The sequence below is a fragment of the Lycorma delicatula genome, chromosome 9, assembly GCF_047948215.1.
Source record: "Lycorma delicatula isolate Av1 chromosome 9, ASM4794821v1, whole genome shotgun sequence".
Lineage (NCBI taxonomy): Eukaryota > Metazoa > Arthropoda > Insecta > Hemiptera > Fulgoridae > Lycorma > Lycorma delicatula.
Window position 1 is genome coordinate 11559014 of NC_134463.1, and position 27942 is coordinate 11586955.

General features: G+C 28.2%; 1 protein-coding gene across 1 annotated transcript; it reads right to left on the minus strand.

The window, feature by feature from the left end:
- Nucleotides 1-1203: 1203 nt before the first annotated feature.
- LOC142330466 (importin-7-like) lies at nt 1204-27829 on the minus strand. The gene is made up of 9 exons (XM_075375707.1): nt 27683-27829; nt 25491-25613; nt 22980-23174; nt 16890-17027; nt 14372-14567; nt 11651-11742; nt 5239-5370; nt 2968-3060; nt 1204-1722 (listed from the first exon to the last, which is right to left on the minus strand). The coding sequence occupies exons 1-9, from the start codon at nt 27740-27742 to the stop codon at nt 1525-1527; spliced, it is 1227 nt and encodes a 408-aa protein (XP_075231822.1). The 5' UTR covers nt 27743-27829; the 3' UTR covers nt 1204-1524.
- Between the last annotated feature and the right edge of the window lie 113 nt (nt 27830-27942).

The window sequence follows — 27942 nt, forward strand, 5'->3', positions numbered from 1 at the left end:
GTTTGACCAACGAATAACATGGGTAACACATGTAAAGGAGCTGAAGGTAAATGTCCAAAGTTGCTAAACATCCTAAGAGTTCTATCTAATACTTGTTGGGGAGCTGATCGAGTACACACGTTGCACTTCTACTAGATCTGGTCCATTCCCGCTTAGACTATAGATGTGTGGCTTATCTATGCGCACACGCTACCGCTTTAAAGATGCTTGCTTGCTGCAGATGCATTGTCTGTGTGATCCAACTGTGAGCTTCTGCTAAATCCCCAGCCATATTATAATTTCAGGCAGTAAGTGTGCTGATAGTGTGGCAAAAGAGGCTTAATTCCTGCCTCCTTATATAAATATAAATATTATGTCTTATATAAATATTATGTCTGGGGGGGGCACTGATGACAACACTTCGTTTTGAGCCCAGGAAAAAAAATTGATCAAGTAGTTACTACATCTTTACTAAAACCACTAAACCTTTATTATTGTCTATAACATTATATAATGGGCACAAGGTTGTACTGCAACATTTTCTTTCATTATTAAAAAAACCTTCTTCATTTCTCTTTACTGTCTTATAAGGTAATGATTATTATATAGTAACACTAATTACCAACATTCAATGTTATTTTGTCACAACTCATGAATTTTGTAAAAATTTCTTTTTATATTCATCATTTACAAATAATTCAATAATTTTATCAGTATAATTCACATTATTTTTTAATAATTTTAACAAAATTGTGCCTTAAAAACTGGAGATCACAAACATTTTTTCAAGTTTGTTGTAAATTTATTTTGCTAAATTATCAAATGAAAATTTGTAAGAAAATTACTAGGAAATAAACTCTGAAAAAACTGATTTAAGCAAAGCCAACAGAAAGCCAATAAAAGTTTTTGAAGCCTAAATTTTATTTATAACAAGACCAATCAATTTTTCATTTATAACAAAACCAAAATTTTGTTAATATTGACATAAAAGAGAAAATATATGTATAGATTTATACAAATAAACATAATTTCTTAAAAGATACTTCAACAAAGTATATTTCTTTTAGTGATTTTGTTAACTCTAATTAATTCTAATTATTTTATTGTTTTATTCGATGTACTAAAGTTTCTTTTACGGTTATAAAGCATATGAGATAAAAGAGGAACTAATTACAAATCATTTCTTTGAGAGTAATAGTGTTCATTTTACAGCTCGACCCTGAGATGAATAAAATGTTGGTGTCATTTATTTGGTTTTAAAAAAAAAAATAAACACCTCCTACCATTGCCCATAACATGGGCTGGGCATGAAGTTCACCATGGCATGAGTGTTTAGCTCACTGAAAAAGAATGGAAAATCATTTCAGTACTCACATTTCTTAGTGAAGAACTTGAAATGTTTATGGTTTAAGAATGATGTAACAATTTACATCAAAGTACTTTACTTGCTATTATTTATGTGAAAAGAGCCTAACATAGTTAGGTAAATTACAAGTGAATTTTAAATTTTATAAGTCAGTGTTTTCATTTACTTCATGAACCAAATTACATACATGAAATTTCTACATAAAGGATTTCTTTACACAAAGTAGGTATTTTTAATTTATCCATTATTTCAGAAAGAAGTCCTGGATTATAATCGTAGACATTTTTAATAATTTGTTGACAAGCTGTCCTCAATTCTGACTTTTCTATTTCTTGAAACAGCCTATTTAAAATTAATTCCACAATAAATGGTATATGCTAAAAAAAAAAAAAAAAAAAAAAAAAAAAATTATTTAAGCTGTAGTAATTAAAAAAATAAATCTAATTATATTCTGTTAATTAAAAAATCTAATAATATTCTGAAGCATTGAATATTTTTCCACCTTCAGTTGTTTTAATTAACTAGAAATGTTCACAGATAAACAATTTGTTACATGCAAAAGATTAATTATCTTTGATTAATTAGATTTGAAAAGCTTTCTTACCTACTATAATATATGGATCAAAAGACAAAATGCATGGATTATGTTGTATAAAAACTGCCCTTTCCACCTATTATAAAACTAACAAAATGTGAGAAGGTATACCTGAGATACAAGGCTTCGAAGATTGGTAAAATCATGATAAAAAATGTTTGACCAAATTTGGTGATTGATTTCTCCTAACGTAAGATTCCAGTTGCTTTGAAACTGCAGGACACATAATTTATTCCTTTTTTCAAATTACAAAGTCTCATTTTGATTAAAGAATTTGATAAGGAAATATATAAGCTCAAACTTTGACTTCCAAAATGTTGTGAATTTTGTCTGAATTTCAGCTGCTATATTTCAAATCCAGATTCCAAAAGAAACTTGTGACTATCATATTTGAATATAGCATAAACAGTTAACCAACAGTACCAAAATCCAAATCTGTATCTTTATTATTGCCGTCAAAATTATTAGTCCAAACAATTTTTACATGTGTCCACAAACTATAAGTACCTCTTTTTCAAGAGACCACAAAAAATCAGCCATAACAGATACAGAGCTGCAATTTGGTCAAGTGGTATTTGAGACCATGGGAAAATTCCACAAAAAAATTAGATGATATTTGGAGGTGGTCAACTGGAGATAATTTTCAAAATGGATCACTTGACATGGAATGACTCAATGTTAACTCTTTACATAAGTTTTAGATTGACTGAAAGGCTCTAGAAATATTTAATTAATTCAAACAATCTTTTAGAGGAAAAATTAATATTTATGTTAAATATTATATTATATTCAAATATTATTATAATGTTATTATTAATGATTTTTTTGTTTGTTTTGTATCTAATGTTAACAATTTCATATACAATTAATATTAAATTTTTATTATTGTCTGTATATTATTCTATTTCCTCTTAGAAAGCAATATTACCAACTTTGGAAATCACTGAATAAGAGGAAATACCTTTTAAGAGTTGTATAGTGAAAAGACCACTATACTATTACATAGTTTTATGTATAATAATGTTACCTGATCTATGCGTTCTAAGCAGTGATTAACAATAGTTCCCAGTAGCTGAACAACAGAATAATGCTGATTTTCTTCGGCATTTCCAGTCAGAATCTGTAAAAACAAAATAACTAGTTTGATGTTATGTTCATATGATTCTGCAAGAAAATTGTTTTCAGTTTGTTTATATTGTTTTTATAGAACAATGGGAAATCTTTGACAGTTAATTAACCGCTTACACAAAAGAGAGTCTATGCTAAAGAAACTCAAAAAAGTTTTAAATCTTTTTTACAATAATCTAGTCATTACTATTCTTTGAATATGTTTCTTTAAACATACCTTTATTAATATTATATTTTATTCAAATATTTTTTTTAAATATTTTACTTACAAATTTTATAAAAGCTGTGAAATTAATATTTATATATGTTTATGAATTGTCAATTGAGCATCATATCAGTATTTATTGATAATAAATTATTATCAATAATAAAAATTACACCTACTGCGCTTTTTGTTTCTTGTGATGTATGAATGCTTTCTTTGTGATAACTACTTCATCAGATATTAAAAAAACTTTTTTGTAATTTTTTTAGAGGTTTTATTATAAAAAAAAACTTTTTTTTATAATACCTGATGCAAGCAGTAATGACTACAAAAGTTATATATCACAAGAAACAAAAAGCGCTTTGTTTCTTTGGATTTGCAGAAAGTAGATCATCGATCAGTCATAAAGTTTCTCAGCAAAGAAGGGAAGTGTCCAAAGGACATCCATAGTAGGAATGATGACTGTGTATAATGATAATGCGCCTTCACAATACCAAGCAAAATTCTGGTCCAAACAATTTAAGTGGGGCAGGGAATCCATCAAAGATGATCCCTGCAGCAGAAGACCTGTGGAAGCAACCCACATCTGACATCTGCCAGAAAGTGGACAGATTGGTTACAGAAGACAGGCATGTTAGGGTTGAAATACTTACTACAGAATGTGGGATGTCCGAAGGAACCATTATAACAATATTGCATCACCATTTACACATGACAAAAAGTCAGTTCCTGATGGGTCCCTCACACCACATCAAAAGCGATGTTGTGCGCAGGTGAGTGTGGAGAACTTGCAACTGTGTGAAAGGAATCCTATGACTTTTTTCAGCAGGTTGGTAACAGGTGATGAAATATTGAAATGTGGATTCATTACTGGGATCCTGAGACAAAACAAGGTCCATGCAATGGAAACACAAAGGATCCCAACACCCAAAAACTTCAAGACCCAGCCATCAGCTGGGAAGATCATGGCCATTATTCTCTGGGAGAGTGAGGGAATTTTGTTGATTGAATACATGGAGCACAAGTAGACTAAAACTAGTAATGTCTATGTTAAATATCTTCAGAAGCTACAAGCAACAATAAAGGAAAATGGTGAGGGAAGTTAAGCAAAGTTGTCTTGCTTTTGCATGACAATGCTCCAGTCCACTCACGCACATGTTGCAAAGCAAACTTTGAGGGATGTGGATTTCAAGAAAACTTCCTCAACATCCCTACAAGTCCGGACCTGGACCCCATGATTTTTTCCTGTTCAAATACCTCAAGAAAAACCTTTGCAGCTGTTTAAAATACCCAGGGTATTTTGAGGAGCAAGATAAAGTCTTTTTTTACTCTAGCATAGCCTCTGTGCAGGCTAAATGGAGCAAGTGTGTAGAAGTACAAGGGACTTATAGTGAAAAATAAAAATGACACTACATCTCCATCACCACCCTTTCTAAGGTAGATAGATAACTTTTGAGTACCTCTCATATATTAATTTTATTTAATATTTTTGATATTACATTTATTATAATATTTTTTTAACACATGTATGGCATGTTATGCCAAATCCTAAAAGGGTTATCCAAAACTAGGTTCAATCCCTTTATTTCTGTCAATGAAGAGTTTTTGTATCTTACAGAGTTTACTTAAAATTATATTGTTGTATCTTATTAATATTATTTTTACTTCAATTATCCAGGAATATAACACTTTTAAAAGTATATTGTTTCAAATTAAAGAAACAATAATTTCATTATAAAAAAAAGTTAAAATTTTATTCAATATGTCATTTTTAAGACATTACAATTCACTTTTGTGTTTTGTATCCATTCAGAAGGTTCTGAGTTTGAATTACAGTCAAACATAGTCAATTTTTTGCATGCTCAGAAATTCATGTCACCCACATCATAAAATGAATGTAATGAGCGTTAACTAAAGTTAACTAAAATGAGCGTTATTTTTAAAAATAAAATAAATATTATTTACAGTTTTGCACATATCAAGAATCGTCAACATATTACGTTCATCCAAGAGAAATGCAGATGTGTCTACAGTAACAAAATTGCGTAAAATATAAATTGTATCCGCAAAATATTCAAAGCCGTCCCTTTGAAAAACCTGTGAACAGAAATAAATAAAAATGTAATAACAATGAAGCTAGTAAGATGTTTAGTAATAATAAAATTGCTTGAAATAAGAAAAAAGAATACAGAGAAACACTGTAAAAGGATTGCCATAGAGAATTAAAAAAGGCTTTCTGGAATTTATTACTTTTTACTTCCTTATACGAAGTAAAGGAAAAAAATACATTTTGACTAGTTTCGGCATGACATCTGTACATATGTATGTATGTATCTTGCATAACTGAAAAACCATTAGCCGTAGGATTTGAAATTTTGGATTTAGGACTGCTGTAACATCTAGTTGTATACTTCCCCTTTTTGATTGCAATTGACTGAACTAAAAGTGTCCAAAAAAGTCCAAATCCAATTTTTTTTTGGATTTTGGGCTTTTTCTTAACTTCATTAGTAAGCCCTCATTGAGATGTATCAAAGATGTATCATAAGTGGTACTTATTTTCACTGGTTCCAGAGTTATAGCCAAATGATATTTTAATTAATGAAATGATTGGTTCTTATACGGGGAAGGCATATCAGTTCGTTTCAGACTTCATCTCTTTTTTTTTAACTTTTTTTTAATTTGTTTTTTAACAATTTCTTTTTTTTAATTAAATATAATGATTTATTAATAACTATTAACCCGTGACTGTAAAAAAGTTTTACAATAAATACTTATTCAATAATTCAATAAAAGTTACTAGTGAAATAAAATTTTATGTACTTTTAAAAATGTGCATATGTAATATTTAACAGGCATTATTACATACGTGTATATGTAATAAAGTTGATAAAAAATCTGATTATTTAATATTAACTGAAAATTATCATTTAGAATAGTATTATTTGTGGATTTTCTAGTTAATTTCTGTTAATTTTATTTAATTATTCTGGAATTTCAGTTTAATTTTATCTACATTAAAGTTAACTACAGAGTGACTGAAAAATAGAACCTCACAAGAACAACATATATACAGGAATACATGCCCAATCTTTAATAAATTGCTAAAAATTCTTATCTTTTAGTTCATTACTCCTCTGATATTGGTGGACAATATTCTCCCTAAGTCGAAGTTGGTCATCATTTTGTTAAATTGTTTTCTGTTGCCAATAATTTAATCGATCTTTGGTTTGATACAATTCTTCCGATCTTAATTTGTGTATGTTCTCCAGTTTTCAAATTTTCTCTTTTTATATATTCATCATCCTCTCTTAATCTTTTTATTCTTTCCTTGGTCTTAATGTTTTCTTCCTCTTTATATTCATCTTTCTGTCGTTATTTTGAGATATATTTCTTCATGTTATCTTTCTTTTTCCTGTATGATTGTTTCTTTTTCATTTTTGATTATTCACCAAATAATCCAATAATAAAAACTGAATATTTTACACTGTAAGGTCGAAATTAACATTTGTAACCAGTATACAGGAGTTCACCACATAGAATAGTTTAATTAATATTAACTTTTATTTATATGACACACTAGAAATCTGAAACTTTTATTAATCAGCAACTCACAAATATATGAATAATACTGATTAGTAATATAAGTAATGGAGGAAATTTACTCTATCCTAATATTTGATGTAAGATTGTTGAATTAATAATTGTATAAATATTTGATGTTAATAATTTCTAATATTTCAGCAATTGTGTAACACTCCAATTTATTAAAATATTGGAGGGTCACATCTTACTTTCAAATGAAATAAGTTTAAATGAAGTGCAGCAAAAAGTGTGCATCTGTAATTTAATAGGCGTACGTGGAAGTCATATGGTGTCCATATCAGATTTTTTTGCTGTGTTTTACGTAAGAAACAATGCAGAGAAACAGCATGAAATGATTGCTTCAATGCTTCAGTGCATGAACTAAGATTCTATAGAAGGCAGGAATAAGTATTATTTTTTAATTTATTCAATGGTGAGTTTTTAATTTCAGTTTTTTTTAATTTCAGCAATGGTGAGTTTAGACTTAAGACTTCTGAGCCTCAGGTGAAGAAGCTTTGATTGAATGAGCAAGATCTATTTTTTATTTCTCAAGCAGTTTATATTAAATCAAGACAAACAAAAATGTAATCAATTAAACAGGAATGTAAAAATGAAATTTTTACTCTCAATACTTTTAAACTTCTCTTTTCTCTTCAATATTCTCTATATGCCAGATTCTACTGAATCAAACACAAATATTTCACAATCATAATTCAATTACACATTGTGAATAGTTATTAGTTGAGTATTGTGAATTAATTTTATTCATTTTGATACATATTGATTCAAAATAATCTATAAAGAGTGCTTGATACTGTATTAGCATACATTATGCAATAACTATTTTCTGTTAGTATTATTTTATGAAAGATTATAAATATATACATAAAACTTCAATGGGCATTACAAGTTATTAACTATCTGTGTTATTATCTCTTGCTTACATACCCAATTTATCCTTTTCTTAGTAAAATAAACATCCCCAGTAAACACACTGCTTTCTATGAAATGATACTATTTCAATTGTACTGAAATCAGAGAATCATTTTGCAAGTGAACATAAGTTCCTCTTCCCATTCTTCTTTTTTAAAACAATCATTTTTCCTTCTAGCTCATATGAAGAAATAATTTTTTCTTATTCATCTCTCAAAGTTATGATAAATATCTCCTTAAACTTTAGAAATTCTTTTGCAATATTATTTTTAATAATCTTCATAATTCCAAAAGATTTTCTGGAAAATTATTTTTAAAAACATACAAAGTAAATCTCATACTAAGAATTTTAATTATTAGAATTTTCTTTTTTTGTATGATTTTCACCACATGAAGTATATAGTCTACTACAAAAACATTGATCCACTAAACAGAAGAAAATAAGCTAATGAGAAATAAGTAAAATTATAACATTTATTAAACGATTTATGCAATATTTCTGATGGCAATGGCTTCGAACCTAAGTACAATGCTTGAATTAAAACATCTACTTTCCTTATTACAATAGTATATATACAGAAGTTTCCAATTACTAAAAATGTGTAGATATTTGTACAAATAATTCTTTTTATGAAAAAATTCTTAGTTCTGGATGTCTTTTGAATAAAGGAAATAATTCTTAGGCAAGTTCTTATCTAATGAAATGATTGATTGAAAAGAGTATTTGATCTAATATTTACAATAAATATTAGCCTTTTTGTCAAGTCTGGATTTAAAAATATAATTAATAAATCAAAGATTGACTTACATTTGGGGCTGAAATTTTTTCTACATTAGTTTTTTGATTTATTTTTCTACATTAGTGTATTAAGTTAAAATTGATAACATAAACATATTAATATCTTAAATCTCATTGATACACACAAGCAAAGACTTAGAGAAAGCAACTCACCAAATCTAAAAAAATCTGGATACAACATAGCTCCCGCATTAGAGCAGTAAACAAATCATCATACAAAAACACTAAGCCCTTACAATGTATTAACTGAACTATTCTAAATGCACCGTGTTCTATATCTGTTAAATGAGATATAGCCTCAAAGCAAAATACAATGAATATTTTAAAATCTATTAAATAACAAGAGTCAACACATTTGCCATCAATCTTATAAATACATATCCGTTAACACTAATATTTTTTTATATTCTATAAATACATAAAAAAGGGATCATAACTTAATTGAAAATGATTAAATATATAAATGTACAAAAATAAACAACATTGGTTTCTATATGAACAGACTTGTGTCTGTTCATATATCAACCCAACACACTTATCAACCATTGTAAATTTGTGTCTGCCTAATTAAAAAAAAGAAGCTGTACCAGTAACATCAGCTTATGCCAAAGTGAGAGAACACCACCAATAAGTAGAAATGGATTACTTGATGAATAAATACATCTTAAAGTAAGTTATACAAACATTTTACTGTTTAACAAGGCACAAAGGGCATATTCAGAGTGTTGATGAACTACTACTGTGTACCAGTCACATTCTAGATGTACTAGTAAAGTATTTGCGACGTCTGCTGTGAGATTAGACTGCTGTTTTAAACATTATTGTCTGCATTGTATGAATGCAGACTCACATGATAATGGTGTTACATATCATTATATTAATTATTAGGCTTTATTTTTATTAATTTCATATTAATGAATTAATTGATGTAATTTTAATTTCAATGTTTAATAATAAAACACCAGTTTTTATTTTGCTTAATTACAGCTATTTTTGGATAAATAATGAATTTTATCTTTTGCCCTGTTATTTTGTAATAAGAACAATTGTTCTCTTAGTCATGTACTTTTAAAACACATGTATGAAGAAAATATATTGCTAAAAAAAGTAAATAGAAGTAAATAAAGTATAAATTTCTTACATCATCAGTTTTGGTTTAAGTAATGATATGACAAAAAGAAAAGCATGAGTCGTAAAATGGGTTAAAAGTTTAAAAGAGGCATCTAGTTATAAGCATTATATAGTTTGTAGACGTGTTACTACAAATAAAAACAAATATTCTGTATTCTTTGCATTGGAAATTGCAACAATTGTTACTTAAAAGAAGTTATGTTAAGATGTCAAGTGAACGTAGAAAATTCCCTCACAGTCAAGTGTATCGTCTCGTGTTTAATATTATTAAGCTCATAGACAAAGAAATAATGGATTATCGCAGGTCAACCAAAAATAAAAAAAATTTTGGAAAGTACACTGTATTTTTTATGCTGAATCTTAAAATGGGATCAAGTTTTTCTTCATCATCCTCATATTTTTAGTTATGACCCTTTAAAATATTGGGAAACTTCTTAAATAATAGATTACAAAAATAATAATAATAATAATAATAATTACAATTAAAATTCCTATTTTTATATTGCAAACATTTACATATATCTTATTACTTTTTCAATTAAAAAAAGTTTTTATTTTATTTATTTTCCTTTTATTTTCAGTTAAGTCTTCTCTTTTTATCATCCAGCAGTAATCACTCATCATAGATTCATCCCATCTGCCTTGATAATGTTGTCCCATCTACAACATATCCTGGTGGGACTTTTCTCCTTGTTCATCGCTGATCTTACCCAAGTTTAAAGGGAAAAAGTCCAGATGAGAATATAAAAAATGGATTTTCAATGACATTCTGTAGCCTAAATTTTTGTAGTTCACTAAGAGTTCATTTATAAGCAGATCATGGTTTTCGGCCTTTTTGTTTCCAAGAAAACCAATAACAATATCTTTGAATGATTTCCATGCCGATAGTTCTTTAGGATTTACTTTGCTGTCAAATATATTTTCACAAATTAATTTTCTTATTTGCAGCCCAATGAATATTCCCTCTTTCAATTTAGATTAATTAATTGTGGAAAACCCTTAGCTAAATATATAAAGCAGTCTCCATCTTTATCTTATACTTTTACAGAAGTCTTCATCAGGTCTAGTTTTATCTACAGGAGTGGTAAAATAATACAATCTTCTTCGACAAGGAAAATACTGACAAAATTTTCCTTTCCTGGGGTAAACTGATTTCTTTTTGGGCAGTCTTTAACTGCATAGTGTCTATCTGCCCAACTATCCCACAAACACAAGAGACATATATTTTGTAAAGCCACACTGGAGACCAGGAAGAAGCCCTATCACTCTCAGATCAGCAATGATTCGCCATGAGTGTTCATCACACTTGATAGCTTTTAAAATTTTCAACATACTTTCATATGCTTCTTTCCTTCCTACAGTATGTGCTACCAGTGTAGAGAAAAACTTATTCAAGTTATGCAACAACACTGCTTTAAGCTACTTTTGATAAGCCTATAAATAAATGCCAATCTTAGAATAACATATTCAATGTTCAGTTCAGATGTTAGCCCCCTAACATCATGGCAGGAACAAATTAAACCATCGCTTCTAAAATATTTTAGTAAATTTTTGTTTTGATTTCTATACTGAAATTTTAATATCCTTGTTTAATAAAATTGTATAATGCTTATAATGAAAGAATTTAATAGCACTTTTATGAGTGAATACCTTTTGTGATTCAACCTACTACATGATATCAACTTTCATCATAGTGTAAATAAATAACCATCCATCCTTTTAATATTAATGCATTCTGTTACTTTCTTTGTATTCAGGTTTTTGAAACTAAAACTACTTAAAATAGGTTTAAATTAAAAACTCCATCAATTTAAATTATTAATCATTTTTAACTACATATGTGATTTAAAAATCTGAGACAATTTCTAGATTCATAAGTAAATTAAATAATTTTAATTTGTACTTGAAAAATTAATAAAAATCATTACATACCATATAAAAAAGGTGCAAAAGTTTCCACATTTCAGGTGTAATCTTGCTGTTTGTAAGATTGTAGATTAAACTACAAGCATTGTCATAATAATCTGAAACATCATTAAATGAAGCATTCATAAAATTTCTAAAAACGAAAGTGAATATGTTTACTAATTACTAACGTATTTTCTAATGAATTTAAAGTGGTACCAAATAATTCATGGATTAGTTTTTTTTATTTGCCATCAGATCCTTTTGATTACATAACCTTATATTACAATCATAATGTCTTTAACATCCCTCAAATACTGCCTTGAAATCCTTTATTCAAAGTTTATCAACCAATCTTTGCAATTTACTCTGAATTTCCATTTTGATTGTGGTAAGACACCTTGGGATAGATCCCAGGATGCATGCTAAAATCACTTTTAAAGTGCTACTAAAATTCCCTTGTTAACTCTAACAAATTGATTGTAATCATGATTATTACATTGAATGGATCTTTATGAACTAAGAGTCAAATTTTTACTAATGAATAAAATAGAATTTGACAATATATGTTTTTAACTTACTCAACAGATGACCAGACCAGATGACCTAACAGATGACCATTTGAACTTCTAAAAGTGAATAAAGTATAAACTCACTCTATTACCAATTTTCAGATTTTTATATAAAAGTTGACGCACACAAATTAATCAATTTTTTTTTAGAAACATTCAGGTTTGCATTATAATTAAGATACAATCCGAAAAGCACATGCTAATGAACCTTACTCTCACAGCATACAGCAACTTGAAGCACTGAGAGGCAGGAATGATATGTTGCTAGGAAGATGCATGATTTGAATTCTGAAAAAGATTCAGGAGATCGAGCATCATGGACATGAATTATGGCAAGCAAGATGGGATGAGACGGAAGACGCATGATCTCTGATGGGTTTACGCATGATCTCTTGCCGGATATTACATGCTTGCGGGGCGCCTCCTGGATTTCCCCAAATAAGTATGTTACTCAGTTTCTTTTGGGACACGATGCTTTTAGGGGCAGGTTGGCGCGATTCGGCTTAGTGGATTTGGGTTTGTGCCTGCAGTTTGGTTTACTAGATGATGCCTTCCATATGCTTTATGAGTGTTCAAATGTACGATGAGAAGCTCACTGAGGTGAATTATCGGGTCAACTTTGGATATTCAGCAGAATTAGAGAAATCAGGCCAAATGGTTAATAGTGGAAGAATTTATGAATTTCCTTTCTAAAGAAAGAATTGTATGGGACCCAACTGGACTTCCTTTCTTTTCTTTTGTTTTCATTTTGTTTTATCTCTTTGTTGAGTTGTGCGTCAAACTCACTTTACTTTTTATTACTTTTACTTTACTTACTTTTACTTTTTATTTGGATAGGTAGATTTCAGTTCCTTCACTCAACATTTAGGTAATTCTGTCTTGTTTAAGACTTTAATTGAGATGTGTTTTGTTTTCCATGAGTTCACCATAGTTAGTAGTACACCAATGGGAATGTTGCTTGTGGCATTTGTATCGGTGGCATCCTGGCTGAGGCGGGACTGAAACATGTCAATCGCTGAGGTTTTTGAAGATGACCTCCAGTAAAGCCCATCAGGCCCAGGTACAGAGGAGTTGGTGTGGTAAGAAACATCACATGGTGGGTGTCTTGCCTATGGGGTCAAGATGATGACTTTAACAATCTAAATAATTATCTAGTTTTAGATTTTAAGTAAAACATTTTTACTTATAATGTAATGTAAACTGTACTTAAATGTAAATGTAAAATGTAATGTAATGTTTACTTAAAAAGTAATATAATGTTTACTTAAAAAGTAATGTAAATGGTTTTAGAGAATTTTCTAGTTTTTCACTTTATTTCAAAAACCATTAAGCATGGCTCTTTTTATGCAACATCATATTTTTATTATTTACACATAGATTCAGTGATAAAGTAAAGAATATGTCACTTTGTCACAACTGCTGGCTTATAGCCTAGGCAAATGACATCAATTATGTTTAACATAATTTATTTTCTTTTGAAATACCTTATAATTTTCCTTTTTTAGTATTTAAAGCTGACATAAGTATTTAAGTTTTATATTTTCATTACTAAGAAATGGAGTATTTTAAGTATAAATATGAATATCAGAAAATTACTAGCTCTATTTAAAGTATATATTATTTTTCAATAAGTAAACAATTAAAAAAATTGTTGAAATAAAAGTATGATAAGTCCACTGGTTTACACTCAAATTATATTTTAAAAAGTATAATCTAAATTAAGGTATTGGTTAAATAAAATTTATTTTTATTTTTTGTTTAATATATATATATATATATATATATATATATATATATATGTGAAATACAAACCACCTAAGCACAGTAATTAGAAAAGTTAAACTTACCTTATTAATTTCCATTAACCAATTAATATCATTTGTATTACATTAAAATCTATTCTTTTTGATAATTGTCATTTTTCAGAAATTATAATAATTATAAATAATAATTAAAGATAAAATTATAATAATTATTAAAATTAATTATTTTTGGTAATTTGGTAATATTAAGGATCAGGATATCGCGAAAACCAGTTATTGGAAATTAATAAGGTAAATTTAACTTAAATAATTAAATGTTTTGGTAGTTTACATTTCTTATATTAAAATTTATTAGTATAATGGTTAAATTGTTACTGAATTACTCCTATGTACATAAATGAACTGTGACTTACCTTTAATATTTTGTAAAAATATATATGTCACAATATCAACAACAACAGGATTTAACATAACTATAATTTCTGTCTCATTTTCAAATGAAATTAAAAGACTTTCTATAGTACTTAAAATTGATAGCACAGTAACATTTGCATTATTATTTCTGCTTCTTTCATTATTTGTTTCTGTAATTTTTTTGAATGTTTTTGCCTGAAAAATAACATTTTCAACTTGTTGAAAGTATTTTGAAATTAAAATTAACAGAAAGAAATGAAAATGAAAAGTTAATAGCAATCTAAATAGCAGTATTAGTTTCACCTTTTTGAATGAAAGTTATTATTTATCACTAGATACAATTCACTCAGTAACTTAAAAATAATAACGTTATTTAATGTGATTTCATCAATATAATAAACCAAAGCATGGAAGCCATCTCTGTGAATACAGCCAACCTGGAATTATATATAAAATGTCAACTTAGTTCACAAAAGTAAAGTATATTTTTGGGTTGCCAGTGATTTTAAAGGTGGTTAACAGTTTTGTTAACTAGTCGCAACATCATAATATTGTCAGTATTGCTGGTGTTAAGGCAGTAAAAAGACACTATACTGCATAACCAGATTCATTACATACTTGTTACTGATCTTTATTTTTCTTCAATTATTAAAACAGATGTGATATTATTCAAATTGTTTTTTTTTTTGTCAAAATGTGTTGTTCTGCTTCATAATATGAATAAAAAATCTTTACAATGACAAAACAATCCAGGCTGTTCGTGTTCTATTGAGCTTACCTCAATTCATTATTTTTCTTTAAAGTAATTATTAAAATGTTGGAATAGTTTATTTTTTAATGTCTCAAAAACTTATATATTTTTATAAATACTAACAACCAAAATAGATTATCATCTGAAAACATGAGCAACAGAATGTTTTAAAATACTGAACTAAGAAAAATACTAACAGAATTTATAGAAAAGTTACAAAAAAACAGGAAAATATTGTTTTAAGAATGGCACATAACAAATGGAAACAAAAATAAGGGATAATAAAAAACACAAATAGAAGAACAAATTACCAAAATGGAAGTAAAATTTATTAAATCAGAGACAAAGAAAAAATAAACCAATAAACTTATGAAAATAAAAAAGTAACATAATTTTTAAAATAAGGAGCACATATGGCATACACAAGCAGCTACTGACTGAAATAGGAATGAAAAATGCTCTTCACAAAAATGATAAATGAAAAACTAACTACAGTTTGAATAAAAATTATACAAATTTTAAAAATTTAAGTAACCTATGTGCTAGTTTGAATCATAAAGCACAGTCAAATAGAAGGTGACAAATCATTATTTGGCAGTTATTTTAACAAAAATTCTGGAATATCATCATGACATGAAGAATCTATGCATCAATTTTGCATATTAAAAATTCAGACAGAAAAGGACAACTTCTTTATGGTATTTTTTTATCCACTGATAATTTTCATGACAATACAGTTCCTTTATTAACTTTACCGCACACAGATAATCAGAATAAACCCTTCGGGTTAGTCTACTGGTGAACTCATCATCACAGATCATCCGATTTCAAAGTTGAGAGTTCTTAGGTTCAAATCCTAGTAAAGGTAAACTTTTATACAGATTTGAATATTAGACCATGGATACCAGTGTTCTTTGGTGGTTGGGTTTCAATTAACCACATATATCAGGAATGGTCGACCTGAGACTGTACAAGACTACATTTCATTTACATTCATAATATCATCCTTTGAAGTAATATCTAATGGTGGTTCCAGAGGCTAAACAGAAAACAGAGAAGAAGAGATAATCAAAATAGATCATATATGTGCTTTATCAAGTCAAGTTCATTTTATACATACAACAAATACGCGTAATTATCTAATTTAAAAACAAAATCTTTCATTATATAACAAATATTAATTTTTTTTTTTTTTTAATCAGAAAAATACCTATCTATTTCAGAATTTTTTTCATATTCTCATTATAATACAAAATGAATGAATACTTGAATTAATTTGAACCCAGATGCTTATGCAAACAGCAAAGATAATAATAATGCTCATAAAAACCAGTTGTTTTTTTTACAGTCACTCATTTTAGTTATTACTATGCTTACAATACACTAACTAAATCCATATTTTTTTGTTTTTGCGTGATATTTATTTTTTGTTTTTGAGGTCTTCAAAGTAGAAGATGATGCCCAATATTTACCCATGAAAAAATTCCAAATTCTATATAGACAAAGAACCTATAAAAAATACTTTCACAATAACAGTAAAATAACAGCGCAATAACTTTTTATAGTACAAAAGCCTAACACAACTTTACCTTCATTTTTACGGTTGAATATGAATAATTTATACATTTGAGGCTTGGTTCAACCTAGGTTCTCTCTACCTGCACTACTATTAGGAGGTACACAAGAAAGTTGTAGCTTACAGAAATATTGAAGGAAGAGAAACAAAAAGAATTAAATAATATTTAAATTCAACTAATTGGACTTACCAGATTTTGACATATGTCTATAATAATAGGCTTTAGTTTTTCGCAATACAAAGACAATATGTTTTGTAGAAAACAGACAAGCCCAATCTCTTCAGTCTCATAAATAATTTTTAATAACTGCAGTACAATCTGTTCTATCTGTTACAATGAACAAAAGATCATTTAAGTTTTATCAAAAATTTGAACTATTTTACCATAATACTTATTTTATCAAGAGAACTCTGAGATAAAAACTTAAGTTGATTTATTTCATTTATTAACCAAAAATGTTGATTTTATTTCATTCATTTTCAACAGACAAAAATATTTTTGTTGGAAAATAATGTTATATTTACTACATATCACATATAGTTATCAAGTATATTACTCGATAACTTTGTAATTAAAAAATACAATCATCAAGGTGGTTTTTGATGAACCAAAGAACAATTTACTTCAGGAAAGTTTTAACATTTTTAACAAAATGTTAAACATTGTAAATTATAAGATATAATAAATGTGTGCTTATTTAATTAAATAATTATGATTAAAAAAAGTGGATTCTCTGAATTTTTTTTAATGTGTACAATAATGTATGCTCAAATAATTTCCATTAACCCTAGAATTGTAATGCGTTGTAACCCCCTCTCTGTAAAAGTAGCTTTCACTTTGGAACGGATGAGATTTATTATTCTACTTCCGTAGTAGCTTCCTTTCAAAACATTCTGTCAGTATTGGTCTTGACACCAAAGCAACAACAACTCTACCTGTTTTTTGTCAGTGAGTTTGCCATATTCTCATAGATGAAAAAGTGATTTATGTTATTGTTTTTTATCCACACATAGTGTTGAAAATAAACCGATTCTTAAATCAGTAGTAGTAGAATAGTTTTTTAAACTGTAAATAAGTAAATATAATATTGTTTTTCTTAATTTATAATATAAATATATAAATATAAATAATATATATAATATAAATATAAATAATATATATAATATAAATATATCATTTTGAAATATATTATATTGCATTTTTTTAAAAGTATGAGTGATTTACTAAATACTAGTTTTGAAATTTGGGGTGTTTTATTGGAATTTGATAGAGGTTGCTTGCTCAATAATGGCAATATTTTAAGTGAAAACAAAATAAAGTGATGTTGAAAATGGTGATTATGTATATTTACGTTAAACTAGTTCAGAAGCATATGACAGTGATGCTGACCTACATACTACATTGAAAGTGATGAAACCATTGATGATTAATCTGTTTTTCAACATACTCCATCATGAACACTATTGTTTGTCCTTCAAAAACCAATTTGAAAGGGGAAAAATAGTAACAAATGATCATCAAAGGATAAAGAAAATGTGCAAATAAGAATAGCTGCAAGAAACATCATTTACTTCACCCAAAAACTGGTCAACAAAGCAGTACAAATAGAAACACCATTAGAAGAGACTTTCTTATTATTTACTACAAATGTTAGAAAAGATCGAAAAATTTGATGTTAGAAAAATATCACAAAATTCACTAATGAAATAATTTTAATAAAATCTGCTGCAGATAAAACAAAGGATGCCATTATAAAAATAACCAAGGTAATCTAAATAAAACCATTTATTGTGTTACTTCATCTTACAGCAGCTCACAATCATCTAAACAGTGAAGAATTGTTTGATGCATCCTTTAGTAGTTCAGGCTATATTTCAGTGATGATCCAAAATAGGTTTCATTTTTGATTGAATTGTTTACATTTTGATTCAAAAGAAACAAGGGAAGAAAGAAAACAGAATGAACAGAATGATAAATTCACTCATAAAAGGGAAGTGTGGGATGATTTTATTATTTTAAGTAAAAGTAGTTATATACATGGAACGTATTTAATTGTTGATGAGCAACTGCTTGGCTTTAGAGATCACTGTCTGTTTAAAATGTATTTGCCATCAAAACCAAATAAATATGGTGTTAAGATATTCATGCTTTATGATGTTAAACAAATACTTATCAATGCCATACCTTATCTTGGGAAAGATATGTAAACTGAAAGCCTACCTGCTGCTATATATTTTGTAAAAGAACTAACACAATCTGTACATGGTAGTAATAGAAATATTACTTATGATAACTGGTTCAGATCCATCCCTTTACCAAACAAAAGGCTTGAAACGTATAAATTAACTACTTGTGGGCACATCGAAAAAGAATAAATCTGAAATCCCAATTGAAATGATGAAATGTAAGAAATAGGAAACGTCAATATTTTGTTGGGGTAGACCAAAAAAAATGGTTTCTTATCAATCAAAGACAACAAAAAATGTCATTTTATTATAAACAACTCATAAAAAGGGAGTGATTAATAGCAATGGAAAACCTGACATTGTTGAATTTTATGATACAGACTGCTGCTGATACATTTGACAAGATGTCAGGTACAATGTCCTGCTCTAGAAAGATTGCCTCTGTGTATTTTATAGGATGGTAAGTAGTTTTTTGGTCAATTCTTTTTTAATATATCTCCACCAAGAAATTAAAAATGTAAGAAAACCAAAATCAAGAAGAGATTTTGCTGAAGAAATCAGCATGGAACTGACAGGCCAATTCATTCAAGAAATAAATCTACCCAATCTATCATGAATGTTAAAACATAACATTGCAGGATTTTCATCAAGAAAAATTTGCACTCATTGTCCTTCAAAAAAGCGAAGAATGACATAAAATTTTTGTACGCACAAAAATGCAGAAAGTATATCTGTATGGAACACCGAGCGATGCAATGTGTTGACTGTACCAAACAATAAAATTTATTGTAAAAATATCTGATGTGGACATCACATGACTTCCTTATACGCCTATTAAATTATATATACACATCGTTGTTGACTAGTTACCACAGTACCATGTGGATTGTATTTGCTCCGTAAATGGTTATTTTTATTACTGAAGACTCCATTTCTAGTACAAGTGGCTTTCAGTAAACAAAATTGGATTTATCTTTTCAGTGTTGTGTTGAGTCAATGACCAAAAAATTAACTGATGGGGGTAATATATTAGTCACAAATTTTGAACCTTCTGCTGACGTAAAGGATACAAATTTTCTTTCTCTAGGATGCGCTACATTTTCTTTTATGACAAGCCAGTGCGGCATGAAATTTGCCTTGTAATAGTGCCTGGGCTGCACTGAATATGCAGAACACATGATGTTCATTATTAACACGATGATTTACTTGACGTTCAACAGAAAACCAATACGGTGGAAACGATCCTTTCATTCGTAAAGCTGATGCACCAAAGAAAGTTTTTTCGTATTTGGAATACGCCTTACAGGAAATCTCTTCACTACGCCTTTATAGGAAATCTCTTCTCGTCAAGCAGCTTCAGAATTTTTGTTACAAAATCCATAAACAATAATTATATCAGCAAATTACTCGTTAGAAAACTGAAGTGGCATTTTTACACGATGATATGAAAACATTACACTTCCTTTATTTGTTATGATAATTTATGACAACCAATTCAAACACAATTTTCATTGTTGACCAGCTGTTAGAATTGCCAACCTATGCAATAAAATCTTTCTAAAGTAACAAATTCAAATTTAGTTATTTACAAAATTATTTCATTTTACCTGTGTAAATTATTAAATTTGCACAGCTACAATATTGTTTTAAGATTTTGTATATTTTTTAAAATTATTTCAGTAATTTGCGTTTTTGTTGTTAAAAGGAATGTTTAGTAGGTACTGATATAATATGATTTGTCTATTTTTCATGTTTTGCTTCTAGAAAACCAATTTTTAAAAGTTTTTATTGATTGTATTATGTTAATTTTCTCAGAATTAAATTCTCTACAAATTTACTAATTCTTAGTTACTAATTCTAATTCTAATTCTTAGTTACTAATTCTTTGGCATTTATTAGTCATTTAACATATTTTTTCCTGGGCAGCCTCGGAAACGAATATGGTGAACGTTTCCACCAAGACATTTCGGTGATGGAAAGCCGCTGTAAAGAGAAATGGAATACTAACATGCTAGCCAATTACCATTGGACAATAATTCGGGATGTGCCTGAGGCTATTTATAAAAGAAAAGCATCAGTGAAATCATTCTAACACAGATATGGCCATGTGAAATTTTAAATTTTATAAATTTTAACTATATTTTCCCTTAATTTTTTTTGAAGCATAATTTATTTAAAACTACTGGTGATAGAGAATTGTATTTATTTCTTCCATTAAATTGAAGAAACTAAAAAAATTCCACGAAAAATGTACAACCAATAAAAGTTATCTAGATTTCTTTTTTGGTGGTGGGGATGAATTATGATGAAATTTTATTGCAATAATGTTAGTAAAAGGTTGTTATTTTAAACTTTTAAAAATATTAAAAATTTAAATAAACCAAAAAATTTTGAAAAATTAAAAACAAAATATATATTTTTAAACTTTGGTCGGCTCTCCCACCCCCAAAATTGCCCAAAAGTATATTTTGGGGTCGCTTGCATTACTACTATTCATAAGAAGACATTCAAAAATGTTGGTTAAAAAATATGTAATAAATGAAAAGATAACTTTTTCCAATATTTGGGGAAGAAGGGAAATTTTGGGTCAAAATGTTTGTAAAAATCATTAAAATTAGCATGCACACATTAGTGAACTTAAATTAAAGTGGAATTATGTTTGCAAAATTTTGACAAAATTAATTTCCAAAAAATTCTTCTACTCCCTGGAGATATTGACCCTAAAATTTTGATAACAAACTGCCCTATATACAAGAGTCTCTGTATGAAATTTCATCAAAATTGGTTTTTCCAGTAAAAGTTATTAAGTTTCAAACATGCCAACATACGTACATTTGTACGAACATTACCCACATTTTTTTTTGATTTTTGGAGTTCATGAATCATGAAATGTCAAGAAATGCAAAAAACTTCATTTTTTTGCAGTACTTTCCTTCTTGCAGCATAGCTTTAGAGTTATGATGACAGGAAAGTAAAACATGTTTTAAATCTTTTTAAAAGTTAAAAACATGACTGCCAAAAAAAAAAAAATAGGGTGTCCAGCCAGTCCCTAAACTTCAAACCATTGTCATTAGATCTGTGAAGGCTTTACGCCAATATTACTTAGTCCCTGAGGTAATGCACATCACAAGGTGAATGTTTTAAACAACATTATCAGGCTCAACTCCATTTTGGTGTAAGCAACCACAAACAGAAACATTTTGCAGAGCTTATGTAATTCTACAGTTGAGAGGACATAATACAGATACTCATTGGTTTGTTACCTTCTTTTGTTACTCATTATCCTTTATTGGAAGGAGTGAAGTGGAGTTATGGCCACTGACTGGTATTCTCTGAACCCATTTCTATAATCTGGAAACAGTTTGACCCACAGAAATTCCTCTGCCCTTTGTTCTCTCATAATGCTGATGGGAGGAGCTGTTTTACATCATCTGATAAATAGGTATCAAACAGTTGTCGATAACATCAGGTAAAATAGAGTTCATATTTGTAATATCAGTGTCAATTGGCATTAAACTAGTGGTAATGATTTCACCATCATACATATTAGCAAGTAAATCACCACATTCATTCTCGTAATCCTCATAATTTGCAACACCCGCTTTTCATGTGCAATAGAAACAGGGCTATTGCAGTCACCAATGAACCAGACACTACACTGATGGAAAATTGCACTAATTGCCCCATTTTTTGAAATTTGCATTTTCAAATGAGCACATTCTGAGTGCATTAGGCATGCAGGTGACAAAGATATAGAATAGATATAGAATAAGTACTAATATAGGATAATTAAAGAGCATGCGGGTGACAACTTTGTGTATATATATATATAGTCTTTGTCACACCTGGTAACATAAGGAACCCAACATGGGGTCATACATCTAAATTGGTTCAGGCACTGAGTTCCTATGGTGGAACAAACAAATATACATATATCCTAAATACAATATACTCCTTTTTGGTCAGTTGCATAAATACATAGTAAGTTTTACAAAATATTGAAAATTAATAGTTAAAATTAATTGATTAATTAATTCTAAATTTTCATGGTTTAATGATGACTAAAATTTTGAAATGCTCATGAAAAACTTACTTCAGATTCAATGTAGTTAAAAGAGTCCAAGTTCTGACCCTGTAATAACATGTGAAGTGAAGTTGCTGCAGCTGCTCTTACGGGTAAATCTGGATCATAGATTAAAGAACTTACAACTGCATGGAATAAACTGGCTAGGATCATTTCTTCATGTTTAAATTTAATTTCATTGAACAGACGAAATACCCAATAAGCCTGTAAAATAAATTTCAAATAAATTTTAAAATAAAATTATCTACAGAAAAGAGTAGAAAGTACCTGCATCACAGAATTTTTAGTAAGATAAAAATCACCATTAATTGTTACCATTTTTAAAAACTTTTAATGAGTTACAAAGTGATTTATGAGTAATAGTTCAACAGGTTTTCAGAGAATCTACCACCCAAATTAATGTATGTGATAGTGTTTGAGGATCAATATCTCTGAAATGGATACCTATTCAATTTTGCAATAAGGGCTGCTTTAAAAAATTATTTTTCCTTACACGAGATGTTTTCAGGTAAATAAAAAAAAATTACTGAAATTTAGAGAGAAGATTCCTTTTTCAGCTAATTGCAACTAGAAAATTCTGCAAAAGAATTCATCCAAATTTTAAAGGCTTATTCATCATAGGTTTTTAATACTTGTAGATATGCCAAAATTCAAATATTTACCTTTTTTATGTTTGGGTTTTGCTAACTCTTACCCTCTTGTGTTTTGTTAACTCTGTAGGACTACTGTCCTACAGCTATTCTGCACAGTTTAATGAATTCATTATTCATTCAGTAAAACATATTATATATTAGATAAACTTACGATGAAAGTTTTAAAAATAGTTTTTTTTTATTACTTAAGGATGGCAGTATGTAATAGTCTAGTGAAGAATACCAGATTCTATAAGCTAAGTGAAAAACCGGTTTGCTGTAAGACATACTTTTAATTCACAACATAAACTGATCAATAAAAAAATCAAAAATTTACATATGATACATAAGAAATTAATATTCAGCGATAATCTTCTAACACATCAATAACCTGTTTGCCTTTCATATATGATGGAAAAGTGATTTTCCATCACTGAAATATCTACTAAGAAACATTTACTATATTCATCATTTACCGCTTCAAGATTTGGTGGAAAGAAACCCAGATGTAAATGCATGAAATGGTTTGAACGTATTACATCTTATTGATCTGTTTGAATTAATATACCCATAATATTCTGAACATTTCATGATTTACTGACATCAAGAAAACTTTTCCTTATCTTTAAATGTTAACCAGGAAGCAAGTTTTAATAGTTTCTCAGCAATCCACTGAACATTTCATCTTTAGCTAATTTCCTTATTTGTAGACCAATAAATATGATGTGAAGATACAGTAGAAATATTTTTGAAGTTTAACTATGGATTCATGAGAATAATTCTGATACCATAACTGACGGATGTAGACAGATACTTATTACCCATTATGTATTAGGTCCTCAAATTGTACTTAGATGGATTTACAAACAAATGCCATTCCTCAGACTTATATGGTTGCCCTGATTGTGTCATAGGGATGTCAATATACATAAAAAGAAAAAAGTAAAATTATTTTCTTCAACAAAACATTGAAATTCCCATATTTTGTTGATTATGAAATTTGGAGATTTTTTAATTGTTTGGAATAAATTCCAATCTTACAATCTTGGTATCAAAATTGCAATGTATTTTTGATAAATTTAAATCCCTAACTAAATAATTTAGCTCACTTTATGACATAAGATCATCACAACTCGTACAACTCATTTGATTGTATTTCAAAGTCTACATCATTATTACTTTTTTCTACAACAACCACTTTCTCATCACTATTCGCATGTTTGCAGGAACTGTGGATATTAATATAACTTCACTATGAGTCTCATGTCTGATTGCAAATGGCATGAGGAATGTGGTATATCTTTAATTTCATAGAAATTCCAGAAAGACTGGTTAAACAAAAATAATAATCAGTAATGTGATTTTTTAGTTCATGTTAAGCCTTTGGTACACCAAATAGAAGGCCTTCTTTATCTTTTAAATATTTTTCTGAATAAATAGGTACTTTTATTATAATATGAGGTGCCCATGTCTTATCTCTGTCACCTACCTTCCAGTTAAAGTGAAATGGTTGTTATAGGTTTTTGGATTAATGTTTAGTAACAACTCTATAACTTCACAGATAATTCATAGATTCATCATCATTTACATACTTATAAATATTCATTATTACAATTAAATAACAGTTAGTAAAACATTTCCTTCAACATCCCTTCATATAGTAGGTAGCAATTTTAATATTGATATAAAACAAATATTTGTAAAATATTTCTGTTTTTATTAGATAACTGAAAGCAAAATCTTCAAATTAATATTCTATGATTTATATATTAAAATATCTGTTTATCTATAAAACCGTTATTCAGAATTTATCAACAATTATTCAATATACCAATTATTAAATGTCAAAACAAAATTTAGCTGTAGTATTAATTAAAGAAGTAACCACCTTTGCTCTAATGTACCCCTGTGAATGACAGAATTCTGGAGTAACATAATAATATAGAAACTGCTCCATCTGATCCTTGTAGTCACTTTTTGTGTCCATTAAGAGATCATTTAGTGTTCCTAACTGTAAAAAAAAAAAAAACCGGTAAAAATAAAACCTCATAAAATTATATAATTAATATGTAATTTACTATGGATTATTTTATGCATTTATTAATAAATATAAAAAACAACATAAATATAACAAGTATGTATATAAAAATGTAAAAAAAAAAAATTATTTAAAAGCAAACTTTGTATTTTAGCTTCATAAAATGATAAAACTCTAGCTAAGCTCAACTGTGATATGTAATAAAAGTATTCATTATTGTTTTCCTTATATCAATTTAATCTTCTCAAACCAAACAAAAACAAATCTATCAGTGATTAAAAATAAAAACACTACATTAGCCAACCAAATCTACATTTACAATACTATCTACATAAGAATTTAAATTCTACAAATCTTCTTTGAGATGATAATAATAGATACATCCATCTCAAAAAATTATTTTTGTTCACAGTAGACTTGGCTCTGTTACACACTTTAACAGTTTTTAGAGTTTGTCTATGAATTTTATCCTATTAAGTGTCAGAAACTGACTAGTATCAGACTAAAAAGTAAGACCCCAGAACTACTTTTGATTAGAAAAGTTCCATATCTTACAAATAAAGATAATTCTTTAGTTTTAGTTGCTTAAAATATATGTTTCCATTAATTGGTTTTTTTTGGTCATCAGATGCTCTAAGCCATCAGTTGCTCTAAGCCGGTAATTATCAACCTTTTTAGCTCCACAGCCCCCAAAAAAGTAAAAAAAATATATATAATGAATATTTCTCTACCCGACAACCTCAACCCAATTAAACCTAATTAAAACTATTTAGCTGCTTGTTTTTGAGTTCACTAAGCAGTAGTACACCAATGGGAATGTCACTCGTGGCATTCACATCGATGACATCCTGGCAAAGGCAGACTGGAATATGTCAAAAGCCAAGGTTTTGAAAATTATCTCTGGTAAAGCCCATAAGGGCTACGAATGGAGGGGGTGGCAAAGGGTGTCTTCCCCTACGAAAGTCAGGATGTATTGATAGCAATGGGTATGAACATGACCAATTTACAGCTTTCAACTTGATGTGTATGTCCTTCTTGTAATTTGGTCTGCTTGCATAATATTCGCTTTGAGAGCATTATGTTCAAACATTCATAAGATAAGTTTGAACATGTCTTGCTCTCAGCACTACAAAAGAGATGTAAGGAATGCAGAATGACAGTTAAGTTTCAGATGCAAAGCGTGCATCTGATGTCTTTATGTTTCTAAAAGCATAGTTTCATTGAAAATAATAAAACATACATTTGTTAGAAACATATTTAATGAAATTCATAACATGAATAATTAACTATATTCAGAGCAAATACATAATAATTGTACAATTTTAGCCCACATTAGAGTAGATATATTGCTCCACTGAATTTATTTTTTAAGATCAATCATTGTAAAACAAGTTCCTTTTTCTATTTATTATTTTATTTTTTTATTTTAAAGAAATCAGTATCAATACATCAAAAGTAAAACAGTGTTCATCCAAAGGTTTTGAAATTAACTTATTAATCATTTAGGTTTCATAAAAACAATAAGAAATAAAAAAAAGCTGTTTCAGGATTTTATTTTATGTTTTATAACAAGATACTTAATTTAAAAATTGAAATTAAAACTATAATGCAAAAGCAGATAAGAAAAAACCTATTGCATAATACATAAAGCATATAGTGTAAAGATTGGCTTCAATTCTGTTATTTTATTTTGTTGTTAATGAATTATGCAAAACCAAAGATTTAGATTATTTGTACTAACATTGTAGTATAAACTGGCAACTTAAGCTATTTAGAATGAGATATTATCAACTACATCAACCATAGTTAACATAGTTAATCCATTTTACTTCTGTCAACAAAAAAAAAATATTAAGGAGTTAAAATAATTAATCCTTTTTACCCATTTGTTTTCTTACATTTTACCAAAGAAATTTTAGATTTGTGGAATTGTCAGAATTTAAAGTATTCCTATTTACTATGAATTCCTTCTTGCCACACTCAAAAAATAAACATTTTATAATAAATAAATGCAATGTTGAAGTATAATTATTTTTACTTACCATATCAAGTGCTCCATATAGCCGACATGGTTCTGCCTTGGATGTACATAACACTTTCATAATAAACTTTAATGTTCCATGTAATATACTTTTGCATCTTTTACAAAATGTATGGAGAAGATTTTGAGCTGATAAAATCTCACCAGATTTTGCACAAGAATATTTAGAAGAATGCGATTCAACTGAAATAAAAAACATAACTATTACAACTTTTTTCTTTACCTAATAAATTATTATTAAAAAAAATCATCTTTTTAATA